Here is a 23,310-nt window from a genome sequence, read left to right as displayed (position 1 = left end):
AAGAATAAAGAAGTTTTATTTTGAATTTAGCAATATAAATTTCATTTCTTATCAATAAATAATAATATCGATTTAAGCTTGGCACATGTTTAGTATTCTTCCATTTTTAAAGTATAATTCTGAAAATCTTTATAAGGGCAACACGGTAAAAATATTTTTCAAGGTGAAATTTTATAAATGAAATTTATCTGTATAGTATTTTTTAATATTTTATGTAAGGAGCTTTTATAAGCTAATGTCTGTATATAAATGTAGTATAAATGCACATTTCTTTGTACTTATAAAGGAAAAGACCAAATAGCTTAGACAGGTGTTTGTAAATATATTCCAATCAAAAACAAGAATTGAACACAAAAAAATATAATTCTAAGGATAATAATAAAATTGAAAAAATAAAATCATTAATTTTAATTGCATAATGCAAATTACAAAAGAAAATTTTTAGTTTAAGAATTCATTACAAATTATCACAATACTTGCATTTTTTGAAATAGAGAATTAAACACCTAAAATAGAAATAATATGGATTATGTACAAACCTTTAATTGCTCTAAAACTTCAGTATTTTGTTTTAGTGTATCTGCTATTGTTCTATTAGTGTCCAAAAATGATTTCTGCTGCTCTAAAATTGTTTTCTGTTGCTCTAAAACTGTTTTTACAACAGTGTCCTGATTTAAAGCAAGTGCTCTTATTTGGGCATCCAATCTTTCTGGACTTGGTTCAAAATGCTACAAAGAGAATAGGAGAAATAAGGTTTGCCAAAATAAATTAATGCACAAAGAGACAATACATATTTAGATATGAAATGTGATAATTAATGTTTCTTAGAAATCCGATTTAAATGTTAACCACTAGATTAGCTGCATCTTTAGATGATTAAAAATAAAATATAGCTGTAAAATAAAAACTATCTAACAATTTTTATCTTTATTTTTACATTTATCATCAAAAAATAAAATAATTGATTCAATACCCATAATAAAGAATTTTGGGAAATTTGGATGAGTTAGAAATTTAAATGAGAGCACAATATATATATATATATATATATTAGTACGTCTAGAAATGTAAAACTGCATTTCCGTTGTAAATTTTAAATGCAACTTTCTCCAGTATCATTAAGTATCAACATCTATTTACAAGACGTATTGTATCAAGCAATTAAATTCAATTACAAATTCCTTTTTTTCCCCCTGTAATCAACAGATTAATATAATTGCTTACATGAAGAAAGTAAGATACCAATATTTTGAATGTGCTTTTAATTTTTATTTCACAATTTCAAATTATAGCAAGGTCAAGAATGTACAACACTAACAGAATAAATTTATTTTTAAAAATATCAATTTACATACGACATTTTTTAAGACAGGAAACTACATCATTTCAACAATACATTAATTGATCATATAACTATTTCATTACACTAACAGAAGGATTATTCACTTATACTTAGTTAAAAAGTACCAAATTAAAATTTTTGCAATTATTTTTTAAAAAAAAGAAAGATGCTGAAACTAAATAGTGCTAAACTAAAACAGCTGAGCTGATCACAAAAATACTCATATTTTATCAGTTAAAACTGATGAAGAATTAAATTGAATTTTTAAAAATTGATTGATTCAAAAGCAGAAACAGAAGGGGAAAAAATGATATTCATTAAATATACTACTTAAATATACTAACTAATATTATCTAGTAAAGTTTATGAGTAATAGGTTAAATTACTTTCTGAAATACTGTAATATCAACTTCATTAATAAAAGAAATGCCTCAGAAGATGGATACATCAACAAAAGCAACATACCTTATGAGAGATATCAATGTTCCGTTCTGTTCTTGACTTAGGAATTACAAACTGAGGTCGAGGCGTACTATGCATAGCAGATTTATGGCTATTAGGTGTCATGTACATAGAGCTATTATATACTGGAGAAGTATCATAGCTATCAGTTTCATCTTCATCCACATGTTGAGAATTATCTGCAACAATCAATGATTAATAGCAAAATTTAAGTTCTGATTTCAATACAGCATAAAAATACAATTAAAAATATTTCATGAACTTTATAGATGACAGAAATATCAGTCCATATTATGAATGTGCATTAACTGCTTGCTTTACCATTCTAATCAATGATATTACATAATTCAATCTTAGAGAAATGCAGATCAGTTAAAAATTGTTGCATCTATTTTATTTAATACACATGGTAATTCATAAACACATGTTGTTTTATATTATTTTTCTTTTTGAAATAAGCAGAAGTTGGATTTTTTTTCCTTGCACAAATCATTCCTAAGAATTTCTTGAAATAATTGTTTTCAGAATGACAAATTAATGTAATTTCTCTTCTCTCTTGTTACAGAAAAAAAAATCATTCAAGTCAATTTTAAACTATACAATTTCTAAATTTTATTAATTAATTATCTGGTAAAAAAGAAATAGCATCAATTTATTTTTAACACTTGAGTGAGAGTAACAAGTAACTTTGGAGTACAACAAACATTTTCATTTATTTTTATTTTTAGAAGCTTTGAATCATTCAGTATATACACTTTTGAAAGTCTACAGTGAATTAAATACACATTTACGTTAAAAAGTTCTAACACTTTAAATGTGCAAAAATTCCTCACACATAAATTTCTATATAAATTACAATTGACGATTTGCTAAATGATAATGAAATATAACTAGCAAATGCACACACATACACAAAAATTATGAGTGTAGTAGAAATGCAAACAACTTGTTAAAGTCATGGTTAAGAATGAATTCATCGTGCGATTTTACATGGATAAATAAAATTATCCTAAAAGCAAACCATTTCCCCCCCCATATAAAATAGCAAGAGGAGGTAAAAGAAAAGACAAATAAATGAAAGCAACATATTTTCTCCTCATTATCAATATTTCCTTAAGCTTTCCCAGAAAAAAAAAAGCTTTTTGAGGGACATAAAGATTTATCAAAACTCTTTCAGAGATGAAAGGTCAGATACCACAAAGAAAATGCTGTTATATAATCAGGTTGATCTGGCATGATTCTGTAATGTGGTGAAATTTTACTTTATTTTTTTCCTTTAGAGAGAAAAATAAGCACTTTTAAGGCTCTTATATAAAGATCATTAAAATGAGCAATATTTACATTACCAATATAACAATTACAATTACACAATAGCCAAAGAGCATTAGCAAAAGGAAATATATATATATATATATATATTAATTGCATTTGTTATAATAGGATTTTAATGTTTTGTATAATATATATTTTTACTTACTTATGGATAATTCATTAGCAAGCTCATTCTCAATATCTTCTAAAACAAGATATATTTCTTTATTCAATGGGTGGCTTTTATCATCTTTGATACGGTCCATGGTATCATGAATGGAATTTTTTGCCTTTGTCAACAGAACAGCTTTTGTACTTGAAAATTTCTCTTCTTGTGCAGCCATTTTTTGTAAAATCTAAAAATGAATTCATTGTAATTTCAATAATTAAATATAAACAATCTGGCTATTTATATACAAACAAAAGCAGTTCCAAAATGGCAAACAGAAATATGAAATTGGCTTAACACATTCTGGAATCAATTTTTATGTCAAATGTGCTGTTTTTTATTTTCAAAATTAAAATATTTTAGTAAATAAAAAAAATGAAGCAAAATTTCTGTCATATAGCTTATAACTGTATTATACAATGTTTCATTTCATTTGGGCAATTTGTTAAAAAAAATTTTAACAGTATTTAAGATTACTTAAAATTATAATATCTACTAATTATAATTCAAACTAATTTTTGGGGGAAAAAATGCAGAAACTTATCAGCTTTTTTCCCCTAGTCATGCTCTAAAACAATAAGCAATCATCATTATAAAATACAAAGGATGAAAAAAGAAATCAGAAGGAACTATAATTATTATTACAATACTATGCAAAAAAATATAATGACAATTTAAAACAAGTATTAGTTATAGTATAACAAACTGGCTAACAAAAAGCAACATAGTAGCCAAAGAATTATTTTATCAAGTTCAAAGTAAAGTTTTTATTTTATATATTAAAAACATTAAATATGACCGTACTTTCAATTTAAAGCAATACTATGAATTTCAGCTAGTAAAATATTGTTTGCAAGTAAAAAAAGTACGATTCACATTAAAATTAAAGATTTTAGAAGCAATTATTAGGATTCAATATAATCCAATGGTTCAACAAAACAATAGTGAATAAACATATCATTAATGGGTAATTTTTTCAAGACCTTATAAACAATGCAAAAACATGCACAAGCCTTATTTTCATGATTGATTTCACATAGATTTATAGAAATGCTCCAAACAAGCAATATCAAAAATTATTTCAATTTACAAGTCATGGGATATTTATTTGCCAATAATATCAATAGAAAAAAAAAATACATATAATTAATACAATCAATATAAAAAAACACAAGCTGTTAATTTTTCTTTATTCATGTAATATATGTATTCACATAATTTAATGATCTTATTTGTAAACTATAGAAGGAATCTGACAAAGTTTGAATATAGTATATTCATTGATAAGAATTAAAACTGTAACAAAGTTAATATAAGGAAAATATAACTCTTGCCATTGACATCGTTAAATTGGCATAGATATATAAAATTTTTGCTTGAAGTTTATCTTTTAATAAAAAAAACTTTTTACATTTTTTTTATATAATAGCTTTCTAAAGCCTAAGGCAACAACATATATGTTAAGCCTTGTTCAGCCCTAAGAATCATATTCTCTAAAGAAATTTACAATTTGACCAGAATGAATGTAGTTAGAATTTACATCAATAAATCCATCCCAAATTTAAATCAATTTGATTTATATAATGAGATAATTTAAAATCTTATTAAAATTATTTTTTGATAAATAGAAAAAAATTTGATTTTAGAAACAATTATGTATACTTACTAATGCCAAATAATAAGATCCATAAGGATTTGAAAGTTTGGATAGTATCTCAGCTGCATCATCAAGTTTATCCGAGTCCATATAACAAACTGCAATATAAAGTTGTCCGTCTTCTTGCAAATTTTTTATTTCATCCTTAGATAAGCATTTGTTCATGCCAGAAAATACTTGTTCCTTGGGAATTTTAAGAGTCTGTCCAGATGACATTTTCTCCAGCATACCCAAAGCAATATTCCAATAATGGATTGCTCGTTGCTGCAGAGCTTTGATATTATCAGGTTTTATTTTGTATTTTTCTTTGTTAAGCTCTGTTTCCTAAAAGACATTACAAATATATAACAACAAGGAATAATTCCTTCATAAAGAAATAAAATAGACCAAATTTAATTTTCCTCCGTATATTATTAAATCAAATGCAATTTTGAAAATCAATATATAAATGTTAAATAAGGTAAGAAATAATTAAATTCTGTAATGAAGTAAATAATAAAATTAATGCACAGGATATATTTATTCATTTCCCCATCTGAGAGAAAAAGCTTTTTTCAAATGTAATTTGTCCATAAAAATATGGAAACTTGAAAACGACCTTGTTTTTCCATTCCAAAAGCAATGTGTAAGTCCATTTATTCAATTTACAGATTGGTTAAAGCAAGCTTCATCAAACTTCAGACCATACATATTAAAACCAAACATTTAAATAAAGCATCTGTAATATATAAAATATTGTTGGCTTGTAGGAGAATTTTTTTGACACTCTAACAATCAGGGAGATTTCATGTAACAAGTTTGAAATCTCCTTACAAATATTACAAATAGTAATTCTACACCTCAAACTTTAAAATCTCTATCAGTTTTGTATCTAAACATTATGAAGACTTTGTGAATAGCATAAAGGTATTACTTTCAGCTGCTAGATCTATTGATGATTCCTTGGTAGTTATGATGGTAACATTGCTACCCCCTCCACCTTCCTTCTTCAAGTTATATATAGAGAAAAGACTAGTGGATGACAGCAGTACCATATCAACATCATTTTTCAATTTGTAGAATTCTCAAGGCAAAACTAAGTCACAAATTGGCCTTCTCTTTTCTCCAAAATACTACTGTTGATAACAACAGATCTATATTTCGTCTATTTTTCAAGAACTTTTTAAGAGCACAATTGAAAATGAAGCATTTTCTCAGGATTCAAAGTGCAGCAAAAAAAAAAAAAAAAATCCGAGTTTTTTAAGGATTTTGGTAAAAATCCTTTAAAAAATAATAACTAAAAGAAATATAAACCAAGGCTTAGGCCTTTCTTAATACATATGTAGTATATGATGCAGTGTAGTTCATATAAAAAGCACTTACTCTTTTTCTTTCCCTATTAACATTTTTACTTATGTCCAATAACTGAAAATCTGTCTTTGGTAGAATTTCAATATAATAATCTTAAATATCATCAATAAATATGCACATATCTAAAAAAAGCTATTAAAACTTATGATATTATTCTTTTAATTATGTAGTAATATGCAAATATTTTTACTATTCCAAAATAGCACACACAAAAAGTTTTGTACACATTAAAAAAGTTTTTTCTAATGTATACAAAAAGTTTATAAACAAAAATATAATTTAAATGTACATAGACTATAAGGTAATTTTCATGATCACTTACCTTCATTAAAGAATCAGCTTTGTTTGCAAATTTTTGTGCTAAATATGCAACTAGTTGTACTTCCATTCCATGATTACCAATCCCTCTAATTACTTCTAAGCCATGCTGTAATATTCTTCTATGTTCACCAAGTTTCTCTCTAAATTAGAAGAGAGGAAATAATTTTAAACTCAAATACTTTTAATTTTTACTTTTGAATTCCGACATTTAAGTTGCCTAATAAAATGATTCAAAAATTCAGCTTGACAATCATTAAAGTTGTACATCAGATAGGAATAAAAAAATAAACGTGTGTATTAATTTTTAACAAATAAAATTAACTTATATAAAAAATTGACTAACTTAATAGTACAACTATGAAGACCATAAGCAGCTTTCCACCAGGATGCTTGCTGTTTAGAACACATAGCATCAGCTATATCTGGAGGATAAGACAATTGTGAATCTTGATTCTTTGGACTAAGATAACCTTTCTTTTTTTCAATCATACATTGGGCTTGATAAACAGTAGCATAAAGATAGGCTTCAAGATCCAGAACACAAAGAGATTCGCAACTTCCTTTAGACAGATTTTTGTTACTATATTGAAGACCTTTAAAAACCTAAAATTGTACGGAAAAGATGGCATCAAAAAATATTAACAAACACTTGGACTACCACAGAGAAAACAATTATTAAATAGTTACCTCCATGAGATTGTCAATAAGTTCTGAGCTATTTGAAGAATGCCTTTGCATTTCAAGCCACACTAAATGATGAAGAGAGTCTGGACAAAGCTTATAAGCCGCTATAAATACATCAGGTAATTAATAAATTTAACACAATGATTTACTTTGAACAATAAGCTATTATACACAAAAATAAAAATTTGATAAAGAAACAAAATTTTAAAATTTCCTAAAATATTTTTGGAACTGTTTTATAAAATGTTTTTCTTTATCTCAGAAATCTTTTTTATAAATTAATGTAACTTTAGAAATCTTCATGTCCTGAACATAGATTTCATATGACTTTAAAATTTTTACTTGAATAAAAACAAAAAACATAAAGCTTAAAGAAAAAAAAAAATTCAATTCTTCAATTCATAGTAGATTGTTTCTAACAGAATTACAAAAATTTGATATAACTTTTAAAAACAATTTTCAAATAAATGTAAATAGAAAGATGTAATTTCCACGGAAGAAATAAAAAACATTTAGTATTTGTCTATTTATTTGACATGAAAGGACACTTTAATGGTTGAATAATTTACAATTTTATTACAATGGTCTGTAGCTGATGGTACGTGATACAAAATATCAGCTTCCAAATTTCAAATATACAATCCCCCATTCAGAAATATAGCAATCAAATGAGAAATGGTATTTTTCACAACTTTAAGCATAGTTGTGATGGCAAGAGAAAATATGAGAAACAGAAATAGCATTTTTTTTATTGTGAAAAAGTTTAGTTCATATTGAATACTTGTAAATATATTCATTGAATATTTGTAAACAATTATTCCACTAACTATCTTTCCTATTCAACAGAGTTTCAGCATTTAGAATCATTTAATAGTTCTAATTATTAACCAAGCAACCAATAAATTCTAGTCCTGTACTTAAAACTATATCCAGTCCAGTTTTAATTATTTAAATTTTTTTTGAAAAACAGAATCTTTGAAGTTTCACATATTTGTAAATTGTTAGTTTTAAAATTTCTTCCGAAATGCTCTATATATAGAAACTATGCCAATATGAGATAATTGTAAAAATACTTAAACTGTTGAAGCAAATAGATATATAATGACAGACAGTATTTTTTCATTATTTGCAAATCTAGTTTTAAAAAGAAGGGGTCAAAAATATCAACTACATAATATTTCATCAAACCATACATTAAATATTTTAATACAATATAAATATTAGATTATTTAAATGTTTACTATAAGCAAGATAGTGCAAAATGAAAACTAATAACAGCTATTTAAAATTGTTACAAGGAAAATTTTTATTCATCTCAATAATACGATTTATGAAAATACAAAAAGTTTTTATACTGCAAATAATCAAAATAACCATCTATTATGCAATCAAAGATTTATAATGCTAAAACTTAGATAGAAAAATGTTTCAATAAGAGTAGGAAATCACCTTTATCATATTCTTGTAAAGCCAGTTCAGATGGGAATTCTAAACTACAGTTTTCAAAAGTTGAATCAGATATAAAATATGAAGATAGTAATTTATCTTTTTGAACTACAGAGCTGAAAACTCTATTATATATTCTTTCTTTGATCTGAAATTAGAAATTTAAATACAATTAAAAAACAAATATCAGATACACTTTCAATAATCATGTATCTTTCAGTTAACTGAAGCTTCTAAGACATAGAAGTAAGATATACACTAATGTGAAAAAAAAAAAAAAAAAAAAAAAACCTCTAGATAACTTGTCATTTTAATCAATTTCATTTTGAAAAAATTTAGTTTTAAATTAAAATTTCTTTTTCAAACAAGTTCTTACAAAAGTTTGGAATTTCGTGATTATTAATATACCTAAAGGTTAAAGATTTACTACTACCAAATACCCAAATTGAATTTAATTCAAAAGGAATAAAATATTTTAGATTACATAAAAAAGAATTTCAACACTTCCCATTTTTCGTTCTTCAAAAAACAATTTTTGGTCAGCAAAAAGTGAGTAAAAAAAAAAACAATCAACTTTTCTGAAATTCATATAAAAATCATAGACAAGAAATTTTTTTTAATATATAAGGGAAGAAAAAGCAAATAAAATTAATAGCAATAATAACAGTTACACTATAATTTCAGTTTACAAGACTTATAGCAGTTTAACAGATTCTATATATTTAATATAAAATATAATCTTAATAAACTGAATAATGAAATATCAAAGTTTTATTAAAACTTTTCAAATAAAATATGATGCAGGATGTTTTTAAACTATTCATCTTCATGGATTAAGAATGGAAAGTGAATAAAAATTGCATGAAACTTTAATCTTTAAATTAAAAAATTATTAAAGTAATACAGAATTATATATTACCTGAGATATACAAACTTCTAATTTTAATTTCTGGAGCCATTTGCTTTTATCTTCTTTACACATGTCTATTATAACATGACCTGTAAAAATGATATGAATTATTATCAGAAACAGGTGGCTATTAAAAACATGAAAACAAAAAGTACTGCACATCAGATCAAACACTTTATATTGTGTATATTTCCTTTTCTTTCCTTATCATATATACTCAATCACAAAATATGATGGAACTACAACTTAGAATGCTAGAATGAATTCATATGAATCTTTTCTGTAAGATTAATAATATTGATTGCATGATAAGGAAAGGAAAGAAAATATATTTAAAATCTGTTCATATTCAACTTTGAATGAGGTGAAATTTTGGCTTCCATTTTCATGCAGTAATAATGAGTCAACAGAATATTGGAAGAAACAATGAATATTTAATATTTCAGAATAGGTAATACAGTGTATGGAAGTATTGCTAGAAAACAATGACTGGCATAGCCGTGCTGATAACTCACGATTTTCAGCTAAATCTTTTGTTAAGTCCTAAATACTATCTTTTTCTTTCTTTTTTTTTTAATGCCAGTTTAGCTCTATTTTTTATGTATTAATAGATTTTTAAAATAACATTTATTATCTTTCTAGTCTACTTATATCAATAAGACTCTATAGAATATATTGAAAACCCTGTATCTGAAGTAAATTCCCAAATTTTGCTTATAGGTTTATTAGATGAAAATTGGAGGATAACAATAATTATATGAAAAGAATGGGGGCACACAAATTAATTCTTTATTTTATCATTATTATTATTATTAGAAACAACCAACACAGAAATAGTAATTACACAATATGCCCTTTATTCATTTCTCAAGAAATTATTAATTCTAAGGGGATAAGACAAAATTCCATTATTAGTAACCATATAAATCAATGGGTAAATAGTAAACACTCTCTAAATATATATATATATATTTAGAGAGTGTTTACTATATATATATATATATATATTGAAAATTCCATGCAAACAAATTTTTGAAGTCTTAAAAATATTTTTAAGCAATACTATTGAAATATAGCAAAAGATATGGCTTTAAAGAGGGAAAACAAATATTTCATTTAAGAAAATTCAAGGAAATGTTTTAACTTCAGAAAACAAAAGTACCTGGTAGTTAAATATGGATTTAAAAAAAGGTAATAACCACAAAATAAATGTTAGAAAAATCATTGATGGGAGAAGACAAAGACATGGAACTCTAACATTTAAAAAGGCATTTACAAATGAATTTATGAATGTCTTAAGATATTTATGAAAAAAAGATAAGAAAGAAAAATGTCTAATAAGAATAAGAAAGACAACATCTAAAGATAGTTATAAATAAATTAATATTAAAATAAGTTATTACCAATGAAGCTTGTTCTCAAAGAACCTTGCTGAAAGAAATTTGTGAAGGCTTTCTGATTATCTTCTAAATTGGAAAACCACATTTCTTGAAGCAAATTTACAGGCTTGAAAGTATAACAGACAACAGCTAAGCCAGCACTGAATTTGAATGCTTCCTTCTTATTTCCCTGATCCTAAAAGAGCAAAAATTTGAAATAATGTATTTTCATAAATTATATTTTAAAAGCAAGTTCAGCATTCTTATTCATCCAAAATCATATATTAATTACAAATGATACTAATAGCATGATAACATTTTTATTTTATATTTTATTCTGTATTAAATATGATTAAAAAATAAATATAAGGTACACATATATGACTTGATTCATTTTTTAATCAAACTTCAATTAAAACATTCATCCAATTTTAATTTTTATAAATAAAAAAATTCTGAATAAGAATTTGAGTTGTAATTAAAAATTCTTCACCATTACACCAAGAGAGTGAATTAAATACAGCCCCAATTATCATTACATTATGCGTCAGGCTGAGTATGACCTGACAATTAAAGAGAAATGGCGCAGAATTAAAAAATAATAGGTAGGCCATCCATGAAGAGCAGGGTAAGGTTAAAAATTAAATGGCTGGTACATCTGAAACTCTGAGGAATAACTGCATTTAGTCATAAAGACCATTAAAAGGTTTTGTAAAAATTATTACAAGGTAAAAAAAAAAAAAAAAAATTCAAGAAATCTGGTTTTTTTTTTTTTTTTTTTTTTACTTCATCTATCTAACACACAACTATACTAAATAAGGGACATTAAATCACTAGTAAAAATATGGAGTTGGCTACAAGAGATGCAAAATAGGTTGAATAGAATATTTCTCTTTTAAAAAACTCAGTGGAAATTAACCTTAAAATTAAGAAAAAAGAACCAATCACTTTCAAATATCTTTACACAAGAGATTTAAACATCTGGAATAAAAATGATTGCAATCTTGATTGTAATAGAAAAACTCAGTATTTAATTATTTAATTACTTAGTTCATTATGAGGAAAAATTTTTTATTCTAATCAACAAATAGGAATTTTTTTTTTAACTTGTTCTATTATCTGAGCAAATAAAATGATTTGACAAACAAATGTAAAATAAATAAGTTAACATATTTTGGCTCATTTTCTATAAATATTTTTTATTGAGAATCAGTAATCTATAGAAAAACAAAGAGTGATGGTTCTCTGCTTTAAAATCTCCTAACAATTATGATATGCAAGTTACCTATTAAATTTAAATAAAGAATTTATCTATTAAAATACATTAAAAATTATTCCAATGTTAATCTTTGATAGAAATCTAACAAAATTCAGTAAAATGAGTGATTGTACTCATTATAATAACAAGAATTTCTAATAATAATAAATTTCTAAAAAAGTTTGAATCGGTAATATAATTGTAGGTCAGATTAATTTTCATTCAGATATAAATAATGTTGGAATACCCATTGGCATATTATAAATTAATACGATTCTATTTAAGCTCTTTTTTCCTCTTTATTAGCAAATGTCCTTTTTGTATATAAATGCCCTAATTGTAAATTTGTACTTTGTATGAAAATCTCTAAATGAGAAAAATTCATTTTATCCTACATTTTTAATATTTTGATAAACGGAAATGCAAAGGATACATACCATCTTAGCACGCTTTAACAAAAGAGAAGCCATGTAAAAATATAGTTGTCCCTTCATATAATGCATAAAATACATCCAGGAACCTTCTTTAATATCTTTTTCTGATGCTTTTTTCAGAAGTTGGTCAAATCTGTAATGATACAAAATGAGAATTTATATATATCTAAATAAAACAATAAACAGCAGATGCACTATTATTACCAAAAACCAAAAGTACAGAACATTCCTTTACAATTAAATAATAGAAAATAGAATAGTATTAAAAACTAGCATAAAGCTGGTTTAACTAAAAAAGCTGATATTTTATTAACATATCAGCATAAAGTAAATGTAAAATCTACCTTTTGGATAAGAATTGCATATATTTCTTTTCAACTATTTTAACATTTGAATTTTTTTAATGGATTTCTCCATACTTCAAAAATACTTTTTCTTCACAAAATTAATAAGTCATTTCACTTAAAATTTATTTTTCCTTTCCGCTATAGAAATAAAAAGTGCTACATTTGTCAATATTTAATTATCTATCACTTGTGACCATCTAATGTAATTATCTAAGTTTTTTGCAAGATTAGCAGATACATATATAAAAAACATTAGAAAAGTTCAAAAAATTCTCAACCTATACATGGAAAAATATACATTAAAAAAAATTAATTATGGTACCAAACATCTGATTAGAAATGAAAAGTAAAAAAGAATAGTAATATGCAAGTCAATAAATTTTGAAAATGCAAATCAAATCATAACAAAATACATGCTTACGTTAATAAGACAGCAGCTGCATCATTCACACTATACTGTTTCTTTCCATTCTCACAAGAAAAAGAATGAGGTTCAGCTAATGTTAATAATACAAGTCGATCTAAAGCTGTTAGATAATTTATGTAAAATTGGGAGTCAAGGTTTTGCCCATATTCTTCTTGATATGCCTATTCCAAACAAATTGGGATTTCAATAAATGCAGTATTAAAATGAGTACTAACAAGCAAAATAAAAAATTTGAAACATATCAATACAAAATTATTAAAAGCAAATTTAGATATTTTGCAGCTCTAGGTAATGCACATTATGAGGTCCCTTTTTTCATGACTGATCCATTTAGTTTCACATTTTTAATTTAATTAACATGTTAATGAATTATTTTAGTTTAATTTGCCATTTTATTAGCTGTGTGTTTTATGTTTTAATATGCATTATAAAAAAAGGAATAAAGAATAAAAATTCTTGAAAATTAGTTATGAATTTCCTTACTTACATACCTAACCATTTAAATATTAGGAAAATTAAACATATAAAATTATTAATTATTTCATATGACAACTAAAATCTAACAAAATTAATGAATAATTAATATTTCAATATATTATAAAAAGTAATTTTTATACTTTATTACAATAATTCAATTTGTGCAAAAATTACAGTCTAATCTCTACTAATAATGAAAGAATGTGTGTGTGTGTGTGCATATTTGTGTTATTATCTACAGGGCAGATTGTCACACCTCAAATTGCCAAATTTGATATAGATATACTTTGAAAGAAGGGAATGTGCATCTTGTAATGTTTTAAAAGCTTCAGCCAATTAAAATACGAGTCTCCCCAAAGTTTTCAGTTTATACTCTATTTTATTCACATTTTTTCTTCAGTTGTTGATAATGAAAATATGAAATTTATTTTTCCAAGATAAGTAGGTTTCTCATATTAAGCTTTTAGTATCTGAAATTTTGTTACATAAATTATAATTAAATTTCACCAGTACAACAAAGATGAAAATTTTTTCAATTTTTAAACAATTTCTACAAATCTTTAATCGACTTTTAAATCACTTTAATTTCAAATTAAAGTTCAAATTTTAGCGGAGACAACAGTAAATTAAGAAAGGAGAGGAATAGAATTTGATTAGAATAATAAATAGGAGATTAGGATCAATTTTAAGTTGCTTTAAAATAGGAAAAGAAGTAGAGAACTTAAAAGACAAGTTGATCACTATGAAAGCATTATGATACTACAAAGCAATGAATGTATTCAAGTTGTTAATTTATGAAAAGGGCATTGCATTATCTAAATAATAAAACAATAACATTTCTTAGGGAAGATTTATCAACTAAAAAACGAAATGAAAGCCATCTTTTGAGATATATAGAATAATTTTTTTTCTTCTTTTTACCTTTTTTTTCTTTTTTTTTCTAAGTTTAGAAATTACAGAATGTTTCAAACAATCTCTTGCAGCCATTCAAAGCTATTCTTGCAAAATAGATTCAAAGGCATAGCACTTTTAAGCATATAAATTAAGAACAATAAGATGTTAAAACATAAGGGATTGAAGATTAAAATGTATGTAAAGATCATTATGTTGTATCCACTCTTCAAGTGACTTCTGTATATTACATATGAAAGAAAAAGAAGTTGGAAAAAAGAAAATTATGTGAAAGAAAAGATAATTACAGGTTTTTAAAGAATTTACTAAATAGTTTTCACATTATGATGCAGCACAGGTTAAGCAATGAAATTTGAAAACACCATCAACAATATAACAAAGAGAAAAAATTTGTACTGTATGCCATCAGGATAACCTTTAGAAACATATATTCATTCAATTACCTTAAAAATATCTTATTTAACAGAATGAACCAATAGTGAGATAAAAGATATTGCACTTAATAAATTACAAACTTTTTCAAAAATGTTAATAAATTAAAAATATATCAAATTTCAAATAAACTATCAAAAAGATGTTCCAACTGAATAAGAAGCAAATATTCTTTTTAATTTCAAATTATATAAAAAGTAATGTCAGATGTAATCATTAATAAATTAAAAATTTATGAATAGAGAAAATTTACTTCAAATATGTCTCCCAGCAAATAATACCATTCAACACTGTAAGGAAAAAGCCTCTTGCTTTCAATAAGAGTTGCATGCTCATAAGCCTCCTTTAATCTTTCAGTGTCAAGATACAATCTTAAAAGTCTAATTCGGAGACCAACATTTTTTGGCTGTGCGGCCTATTAAGAAATGAAAATAAAAAAGTTCATATATAACCTTTTTATGTCAGTCTTGATAAATATAAAAAAGATGACAATAATTTTCTATTAGTTTTTCCAATTAAAAGTAGACAAAATAATTTTTATTGCTTTTATTTTAAACAACCAAAATCATGAAAACAAAAGCAATCAGTATGAAATATAGCCCTTAGTTTCACAGAAAGATTGTTAAAGTTGACAGTAATCAAAATAAACAGTTAAAAAACTTAATTTGTAGAAAAAAAAAAAGTGTTTTATCATATTTAGGTGACAACTTCTCCCATATTAATAGAGATCAATTTATTCACATAAGATGATAAATACCAATATTTTAAGAGAAGCATTCTTTAACACTAACAGCATTCAGTCCTTTTCATAAGCAAGACAAATAAATAAAGAAAGAAAGAAAAAAAATTTACAATTGTTGAAATTAACTGCAGTTATAATTTCAATCAATTATCTTAAATGACATTTTTGCTAATATTTACAAAAAGTGCAAATGTTTTAGATTTTTAATCTTGATAATTGTAAACAATGGAGGAATAAAATATTTAAAAAAATAACAAATGTATGAATTTTATTCATTGCCTATAAAGCATTGAAATACCTACAAGTTCAGTTGCAATCAAATTTTCAAGCTCCTGATGATCAGGTTCTCCTTCAGCAGATACCATGCATTCCTAAGAAAGTATAAAATAAAAATTAAATTCATCTCTAGAAAAAAAAGTCCCCCCCCCCAAGTATGAACATTAGTTACTTATACAATAGCTGTTATTTTATATTTTCAGAAATAAATAATACATACATACATTAATAGGATACATTAATTATTTTTAGTCAAAGAAATTAGATATAAACTAAAAATAATTAAAAAAGCATAATTGCACAATTCTCTCCACAGAAGTGATTTTATATAAATTCTCTTAGTCATCATACTTTCTTTACATAAATAGTGAAATTTGGAAAGATTTACTTCAATGCATTTAATTTATTTTGCTACTATAATGAGATGTTAAAAAAATCTTTTTGAAACAAATTCCAATAATAGTCCAATTTAGTTTAAATAAGGGTAGAAAACAATTAATAAATAAATTTCTTACAGTATATATCTTTTATATATAATATAAATCTTTAAATATTTCATATCTATGCTAACAAAAAAAATCTCAAAATTATATAATGCATACCCGTAATTTGAACACAATTTCATTATGGGGAAATAGCTGATCTGCTCTGTCAGCCCAATACTAGAAAGAAATTTTTTAAAAAATTAGCTTTTAACACTATGAAATAAGTTTTGAAATGCATCAGTAACAATAGAAAATAATCTTACCCTAGCTGTCTCATGATCTACTGAAAGCTGACAATATAATTCACAAACTATAAGAAATAAATAAGATTGTGAATAAATGCTTTTACAAATTAAAGAGCACAAAATTTAAATAAAATGACATTAAACTTACTTTTCAAAACCAAATCAATCTGATGGGGGTCAATTTCTAAAGAACTGTAAGAAAAATACATTTAATTAAAATGATGATTCACAGCAATACAAATAATAGGAGAAATATGATAAACCATTCGCTTCATAAATACATTCAGAACACTAAAAAAAAATGATAGATCAAAATTTATTTAAATTTAGTTTTACTAAAAAAATTTTCAAATTACTGATATTATACACAATATAATAGCTTATAAGAATTCAATGTACAAGAGAAAAATAAATACTGAATTGAAATGACAAAAAGAAAGAGAATTTAATCAGAAATATTCAAATACTTAAAACAAAAATTTTGTTTAAAAATTATTTACTCCACTTTCAACATACTTGAATGAATTTTACTTTACAATATTAAAATTTAATTTCTATTAATAGTAAAGGAAAAAATATATGCCCGACTTTATGTTGTACATAATAGAATAAATTGCTGAGCAGACAATAGCTGTTGTCATCTTTTACCTAAAAAACAAACTAATTCACAATAGGCCATTGGACTAAGAACTACGAAATTTAGAATAAACATACTTTAAAGGGTAAGAAAATGCACTTGAACAGCAGCAAATTTCCAATAAGGTGTAACACATTTTTGAAGAGGAGGGAACAATGCTTCTTTAATTTATTGCCAAAATAACACACAATAATTAAATATTCATTAGTGATAATTAAGAATTTTAAAACTTTATTTATTATAAAAGTTATTGATAATAATTAAATATTTGTAGGATGTTGAGGTTATAAGTATTGTAAGACCAAATGACAATTATGACAGAAAATAAAGACTGAAACAGCCATTTCCTGTCCGCCCATAATCTATGCATTTAAAATAATTGGCAAAATTAAAAAATCAGACCCCCACGTATAATTATTGAGTTTCATTTCAGCATTTTTTTTGTTTCTTATGAAAGTTATTGACATTTAGATGCATCATCAACGATCATCTGCTTTCAACCACCATCCATTTTCATAAAAAATCCCAGAACTCTACTTCACTGTACATTCTCTGTATGAAAAATCTAGACAGAATTTCCCAGTCAGAGCCACTTGATTGAAATATTTCATATTTAATAATTCTACCAAAATAGCTGCTTGCCAAAGACAACAAAGATGCAATAATAAATAAGACCTGCAAAATATACACCTTATTGCTAAAATCCCATATATCTTTAATTTCTTACTTGCAAAGCTTTTATTTCTACTCCTTCCAGAATACATATGTTATTCAACTTAGTTTCTCAAATAAAGACTAAAAATATAAAAATCATACCGTTTGTAAGACTGCAAAGCACTTTCAGGATTATTTGTCGCTTCAAAAATTTGAGCCATCAACCTATGAGCCGGAGCATGATTATCTCGTACACTCAAGAAGCTAGATAAATGCCTATGAAAAGAAAGAAAAATTCATTTTGAATATATAATTTAATAGTAAAAATAAGGTTCACATAAAAAATTCCAATTTCTTAACAATTAGATTATATCCTTCAAACTGTGACTTAAATGTAAAATTGCAGTACTTGTGTATTAACCACATGCCATTAGCAAACTTTTAGCTTAAAATGGCATCAACAAATTTTAGGCATAAACACATATTATTTATGAAGCAACATGACATTATTACATCAACAAACTAATATGACATCTTTGGCAATTATTCGCTGGTTGTAATTGTAAGATGTCGATCGTGACTTTTTTTGTAGCTATTAATTGTTGGTATGCAGTTAACTCACAAACACTGAAATCTATGACTTTCCTCAGAAAATACTTTATTAGCCAAACTGCATTGTAAAAAACACAAAGTATCAATACTTGTAATTAAAATAACAAAGATGTTGAATATGATTCTAATTTCATTTCCTATGTCTTTCTTACAAGTATGATAAAAGTAAATTGCAAATATTTCATAATTATAAAAACAATATGAAAATATTTAAACAAGAAAAAAGAGCATTTTAACAGAATTACAGATGAATTTAGTATATGGAATAAAATATTAATTACTAAAAGTAACGAACGTTTGTCAAACGGACCTTAAAAAGGTACTTAAATTATTTGTAACTATTTCTTGTTTTAACAGCTTGAGGAAATTTTTTATGCTTCCATTATATCAGAAATATCTACTTTTTCTACTGTTATATTTAGTTGCTATGTATTAAACATTTACTTTCAATTCAGTACATTATAAATTATTCTCATTCCAAAGAAAACAATTTTTAACCAATTTACTTTTTGTAAACATCAATATCATGAAGTGAAATATTTTTATAAAATCTTTATATCATTAAAATCCACAATTACCATGATTAATTAAGAGTAATTGGATTTTTTTGGTTAAATTTTTCCAGTAACTATTCCAAATGACTACAAGTTCAAAGGAAACAATTTGTGTTTGGAATGCCATATCTTTAATAGTTTTTGAGGATTTCAGTTCCTAATATGACTTGCAACTCTGATGCATGATGGGCAATTTATTATAAAAGCTATAGCCTTTTTATTTACTTTTCTGGTGTTAAAATGTATGTTATTTTTAAATATTCATATATGCAATTCCTTTTATTGAGCCACACCCTAAATAGGTTTAGGTAATTACTCAAACATTTCTTTATATTTCTCTTTATATACATGTCTTGCTTAACAAGAATAAATAGTTCCCGATTCTTACTTGCAATGCAAAAATTTCATTTGGCAAAATATATATATATATTTTTTCCCAATAAGAATCCAAGTAAAACAGAACAAAGTGTTTTATTCTAAAAAATGTTTCAAATTGATAGTTATGCAATTTATTATTTATAATACATTTTTTTTTTTATTAGAAGAAAGTTGTCTAAAAGTATTAGTTTCAAGCTACACTTCAAAATTTAGAGAAACTGAGACACAGTCTTACTGCTTGATTATAGTGATAATTTTTAAACTGTGATGCAAAAGTCCCCCCCCCCTTTAGCCTCTGCTTCATTTTACTGAAAAGTTGCTTCTTTATTAAGGTTATTATTTCCAATATTCCTAATCAAATCTCATCACCTTTTTGCTGTGGTACAAAATGCAGCTTCAAAGGCTCTTTAGTAATTCTAGCTATGTTGTTTCCCCCCAGGTCACTGCTTTCATTGTTATCCATCTTTCATCTCAAAATTGTGACCAGAAATAAAATCTCATTAATTAATGCTTCACACAACACTTGCTCAAACCCCTCATTGAGTTTGACAACACTATTTGGCCAAGGTGTCTTCCATGCAGAAACATATATTTAAATACGAAATAAAAACTGACTGAAAATCCTAGCCAATTCTGATGTCTTCTCATCATTCATTTTTCAAAACATCATTCATTGACATAATAAACTTTACATTTTATTTTATTCATTAAGCAAATCATTCATTATGAACTGCGCTTATTCTGCAAACTTTGACTGCACTTATTTATTGAACTGCATGCTACCAACAAAGTTTAAACTCAACTGTATATCATTAGCAAATACAGTTAGAAGAATAAAACGACATCTGTAATGCTTAATTATTGCTTGCAATTAAAATGACATTTTCGGCAATTTTTTTAGTAATTAATCATTGGCATGTAGTTAATTCACAAGGACCTACCTATATATTAAATGACACAAAAATACAAAATGTATGTCTTGCCAAATTATACACACTTTATAAATGCATAGTTTTCTTTATTATGACTATCTTTTAAAACTATTCATACTTAATTTTTAGTATTAAAAAACATCAAACTCATTCATTAAGAAATTGTAAGACAGTTTAAATTACAATCAAAATTTTACAATTATCAAACTGAATTAATAATGGTATGTATTAATTATGGTAATACAAACACAAAGAATAAAAATTCCATCAAAAACTAAGATTATTTCTAATTGGGGAGGGGCATATATCAATATCGTAACAAATTTCTAAAAGATGACAGTTATACAAACATTTTAACTTATATCCGAAGAAGTGCTGCAACAGCAATAAGTGCCAAATATGAAATAATACATCATTTAATATTAAGTTCATTAGATTTGCAAATCTGTAATAGGCCTGTAATACAATTCCAAGAAAATTCCCAAATCTCAGGTTAAGAAAATAAGATATAACTAACTTCAAAAAAAAATTCAATTTGAATTTAACAATTTCAAGATACTCATAAAAATATAAAAAAAACAACTAGAAAACAATAAATATTTTATCAAACAAACATTTTTTTCAGAAATATAAAAGAGGCTCATATTAAAAAAGTCTAGCAAATACATTAAAAATTAATATTTTAAAGAAATAAATCTGAACAGTCAATGTTTTAGTCATATAAGTAAATAAAAATAAAACCTACTTTTTTGCAGCTTCATAATCTTTCACTTGGAAGAATAATCGAGCAAATGTGTACCCACGAAGGTTTTTCTACAAAAAATATTTCTTTTTTAAAATAGATAAAAAAAAATAAGATTATGGTAAAAAAAAAAAAAAAAAAAAAATACAAAAATTGAAAATGCATGGAAATTTTAAAATGTTACTAAATCTTTCAATATCACAGTTAACAGATCAAATGCAAAAGGTTATTATAATTGGTTGGCACGATCTTGACAGACCATGGTATAAAATAAATATTAAATCCCTTTTTTAATAAAGCACAAGTTTTATAATTCATATTAATTAATGTACCCAGATTACTATTACTTATTTACCAATAAATGTACTTAATGTTCCCAGATAAGCTTTAATAAATAAGATTAGATTATTTTACACTTTCACATGCAATTAAAAATAAACAACTCAAGTTAAACCAACTTGATGAGATTTAACTGTTCTTTTATTCATAAAGCTCTATTTAAATTACAATTTATCTGACAAAAAATCTTACTACACTAATAAAGAAAATGCAAATAGTCAAAACATAAATTGATATGTGGCAAAAAAATTAAATGTAAAACGTACTCATCAGGTGCCAAAACAAACATTTGATTAACAAGAACGAGCACATTAAAAGGATATTTTACACTATGCATTCTCATAACTTTAGATAGATATAGTACACAATTTGACTCGTTAAAATTTAAAAATAAATAAATAATTATAATAATAAAACTGTTTCACTAATTATCATGGAAAATTCATTTCGTAGATTGAAACAAATTATGACGCAAAAGAAAATTATGCCGCGATTTACAGGATACTTAAACAGGTAAAAAGGCTGCAAATCACTAAATATGCTTCAATAAAGATATAAACATATCAATTTTATAACTGTAAACATTACTTCATTTTCGCTGTTAAGTCTACTCAATGCATCAGCGACATGCCGCTCAACATCTTTCTTCGTACGAAGTCCAGAATTCATCATTTTTCTAATAGGACCGAATCTTCAATCTACTTAAGAGACGAAAATTCAGTTAACAAAGCAACAATTTTTCAACCATGCATCAAAATGTAAATAATTGACTTGTTTTAATCATGTTATTTATATTCACTCCTTCAATTGCAATTTTGAATCAACAGAAATCGTTACGAAAATCCTAGAAACATAGATAACTGAGAAAGAGTATACTAAAATCACGTTGTAAGAAGCAATATTATTGGATGAAATAGTTTTATTGTTTGCCACCAGAAATCATGTAAGTTGCTTTTTTTATTCAAAAGTATAATACATATTTATTTTTTGCTAATTCTCTTAATTTATTCGACTTGAAATCAATTTAACAAGGAAAAAATGCAGATCTGTTATCTAAACGCATCTATTTTAAATATAGGTTTTTGAGATAAAATTTCAGAAATAGCCATCTTGATGTTATAGCTACTGTGCGAAAAGGGGATAACTTACGAAGAAAAGTGTTTTATGTTTAGAGGAGTAATTTAAACGCTTTCGACAAATAGTTTTAAATGTTTTCTCAGAATACAATCTCTTTAATATTTTGCCAAAGGTTGGGTAAATTACAGCAATGTTGATTAAAATCACTGGATTTAAAAAATAATAGATGCACAAGAGCACATAAGCCTAGTTTATTAAACACGATTTCATGAAAAGAAAGATTATTGAAAATTTAGATTATAAAACAATAAAAATATTA

The 23,310-nt window shown here is 25.2% G+C and overlaps 1 protein-coding gene across 1 annotated transcript in view; it reads right to left on the bottom strand.

Annotated features, from left to right (window-relative positions):
- The window catches only part of LOC129977958 (E3 SUMO-protein ligase RanBP2-like), a 46,599-nt gene extending 23,847 nt beyond the window's left edge, over positions 1-22,752 (bottom strand). The window contains exons 1-20 of the mRNA XM_056090597.1: positions 22,503-22,752; positions 21,579-21,646; positions 18,520-18,633; positions 17,215-17,258; positions 17,085-17,131; positions 16,939-16,998; positions 16,363-16,431; positions 15,572-15,733; positions 13,492-13,658; positions 12,727-12,856; positions 11,056-11,227; positions 9,662-9,741; positions 8,746-8,890; positions 7,300-7,400; positions 6,956-7,215; positions 6,614-6,752; positions 4,951-5,265; positions 3,282-3,471; positions 1,808-1,983; positions 540-728 (exon numbers count right to left, since the gene is read on the bottom strand). Coding sequence (XP_055946572.1) covers positions 540-728; positions 1,808-1,983; positions 3,282-3,471; positions 4,951-5,265; positions 6,614-6,752; positions 6,956-7,215; positions 7,300-7,400; positions 8,746-8,890; positions 9,662-9,741; positions 11,056-11,227; positions 12,727-12,856; positions 13,492-13,658; positions 15,572-15,733; positions 16,363-16,431; positions 16,939-16,998; positions 17,085-17,131; positions 17,215-17,258; positions 18,520-18,633; positions 21,579-21,646; positions 22,503-22,586 — 2,712 coding nt within the window. The 5' untranslated portion in view covers positions 22,587-22,752. The remainder of the gene's footprint in view (positions 1-539; positions 729-1,807; positions 1,984-3,281; positions 3,472-4,950; positions 5,266-6,613; positions 6,753-6,955; positions 7,216-7,299; positions 7,401-8,745; positions 8,891-9,661; positions 9,742-11,055; positions 11,228-12,726; positions 12,857-13,491; positions 13,659-15,571; positions 15,734-16,362; positions 16,432-16,938; positions 16,999-17,084; positions 17,132-17,214; positions 17,259-18,519; positions 18,634-21,578; positions 21,647-22,502) is intronic.
- Positions 22,753-23,310: the final 558 nt, after the last annotated feature.

This window comes from Argiope bruennichi, chromosome 1, assembly GCF_947563725.1.
Source record: "Argiope bruennichi chromosome 1, qqArgBrue1.1, whole genome shotgun sequence".
Lineage (NCBI taxonomy): Eukaryota > Metazoa > Arthropoda > Arachnida > Araneae > Araneidae > Argiope > Argiope bruennichi.
Note: the sequence above shows the minus strand (reverse complement) of the source record. Positions and strands in the feature narration are given on the sequence as shown.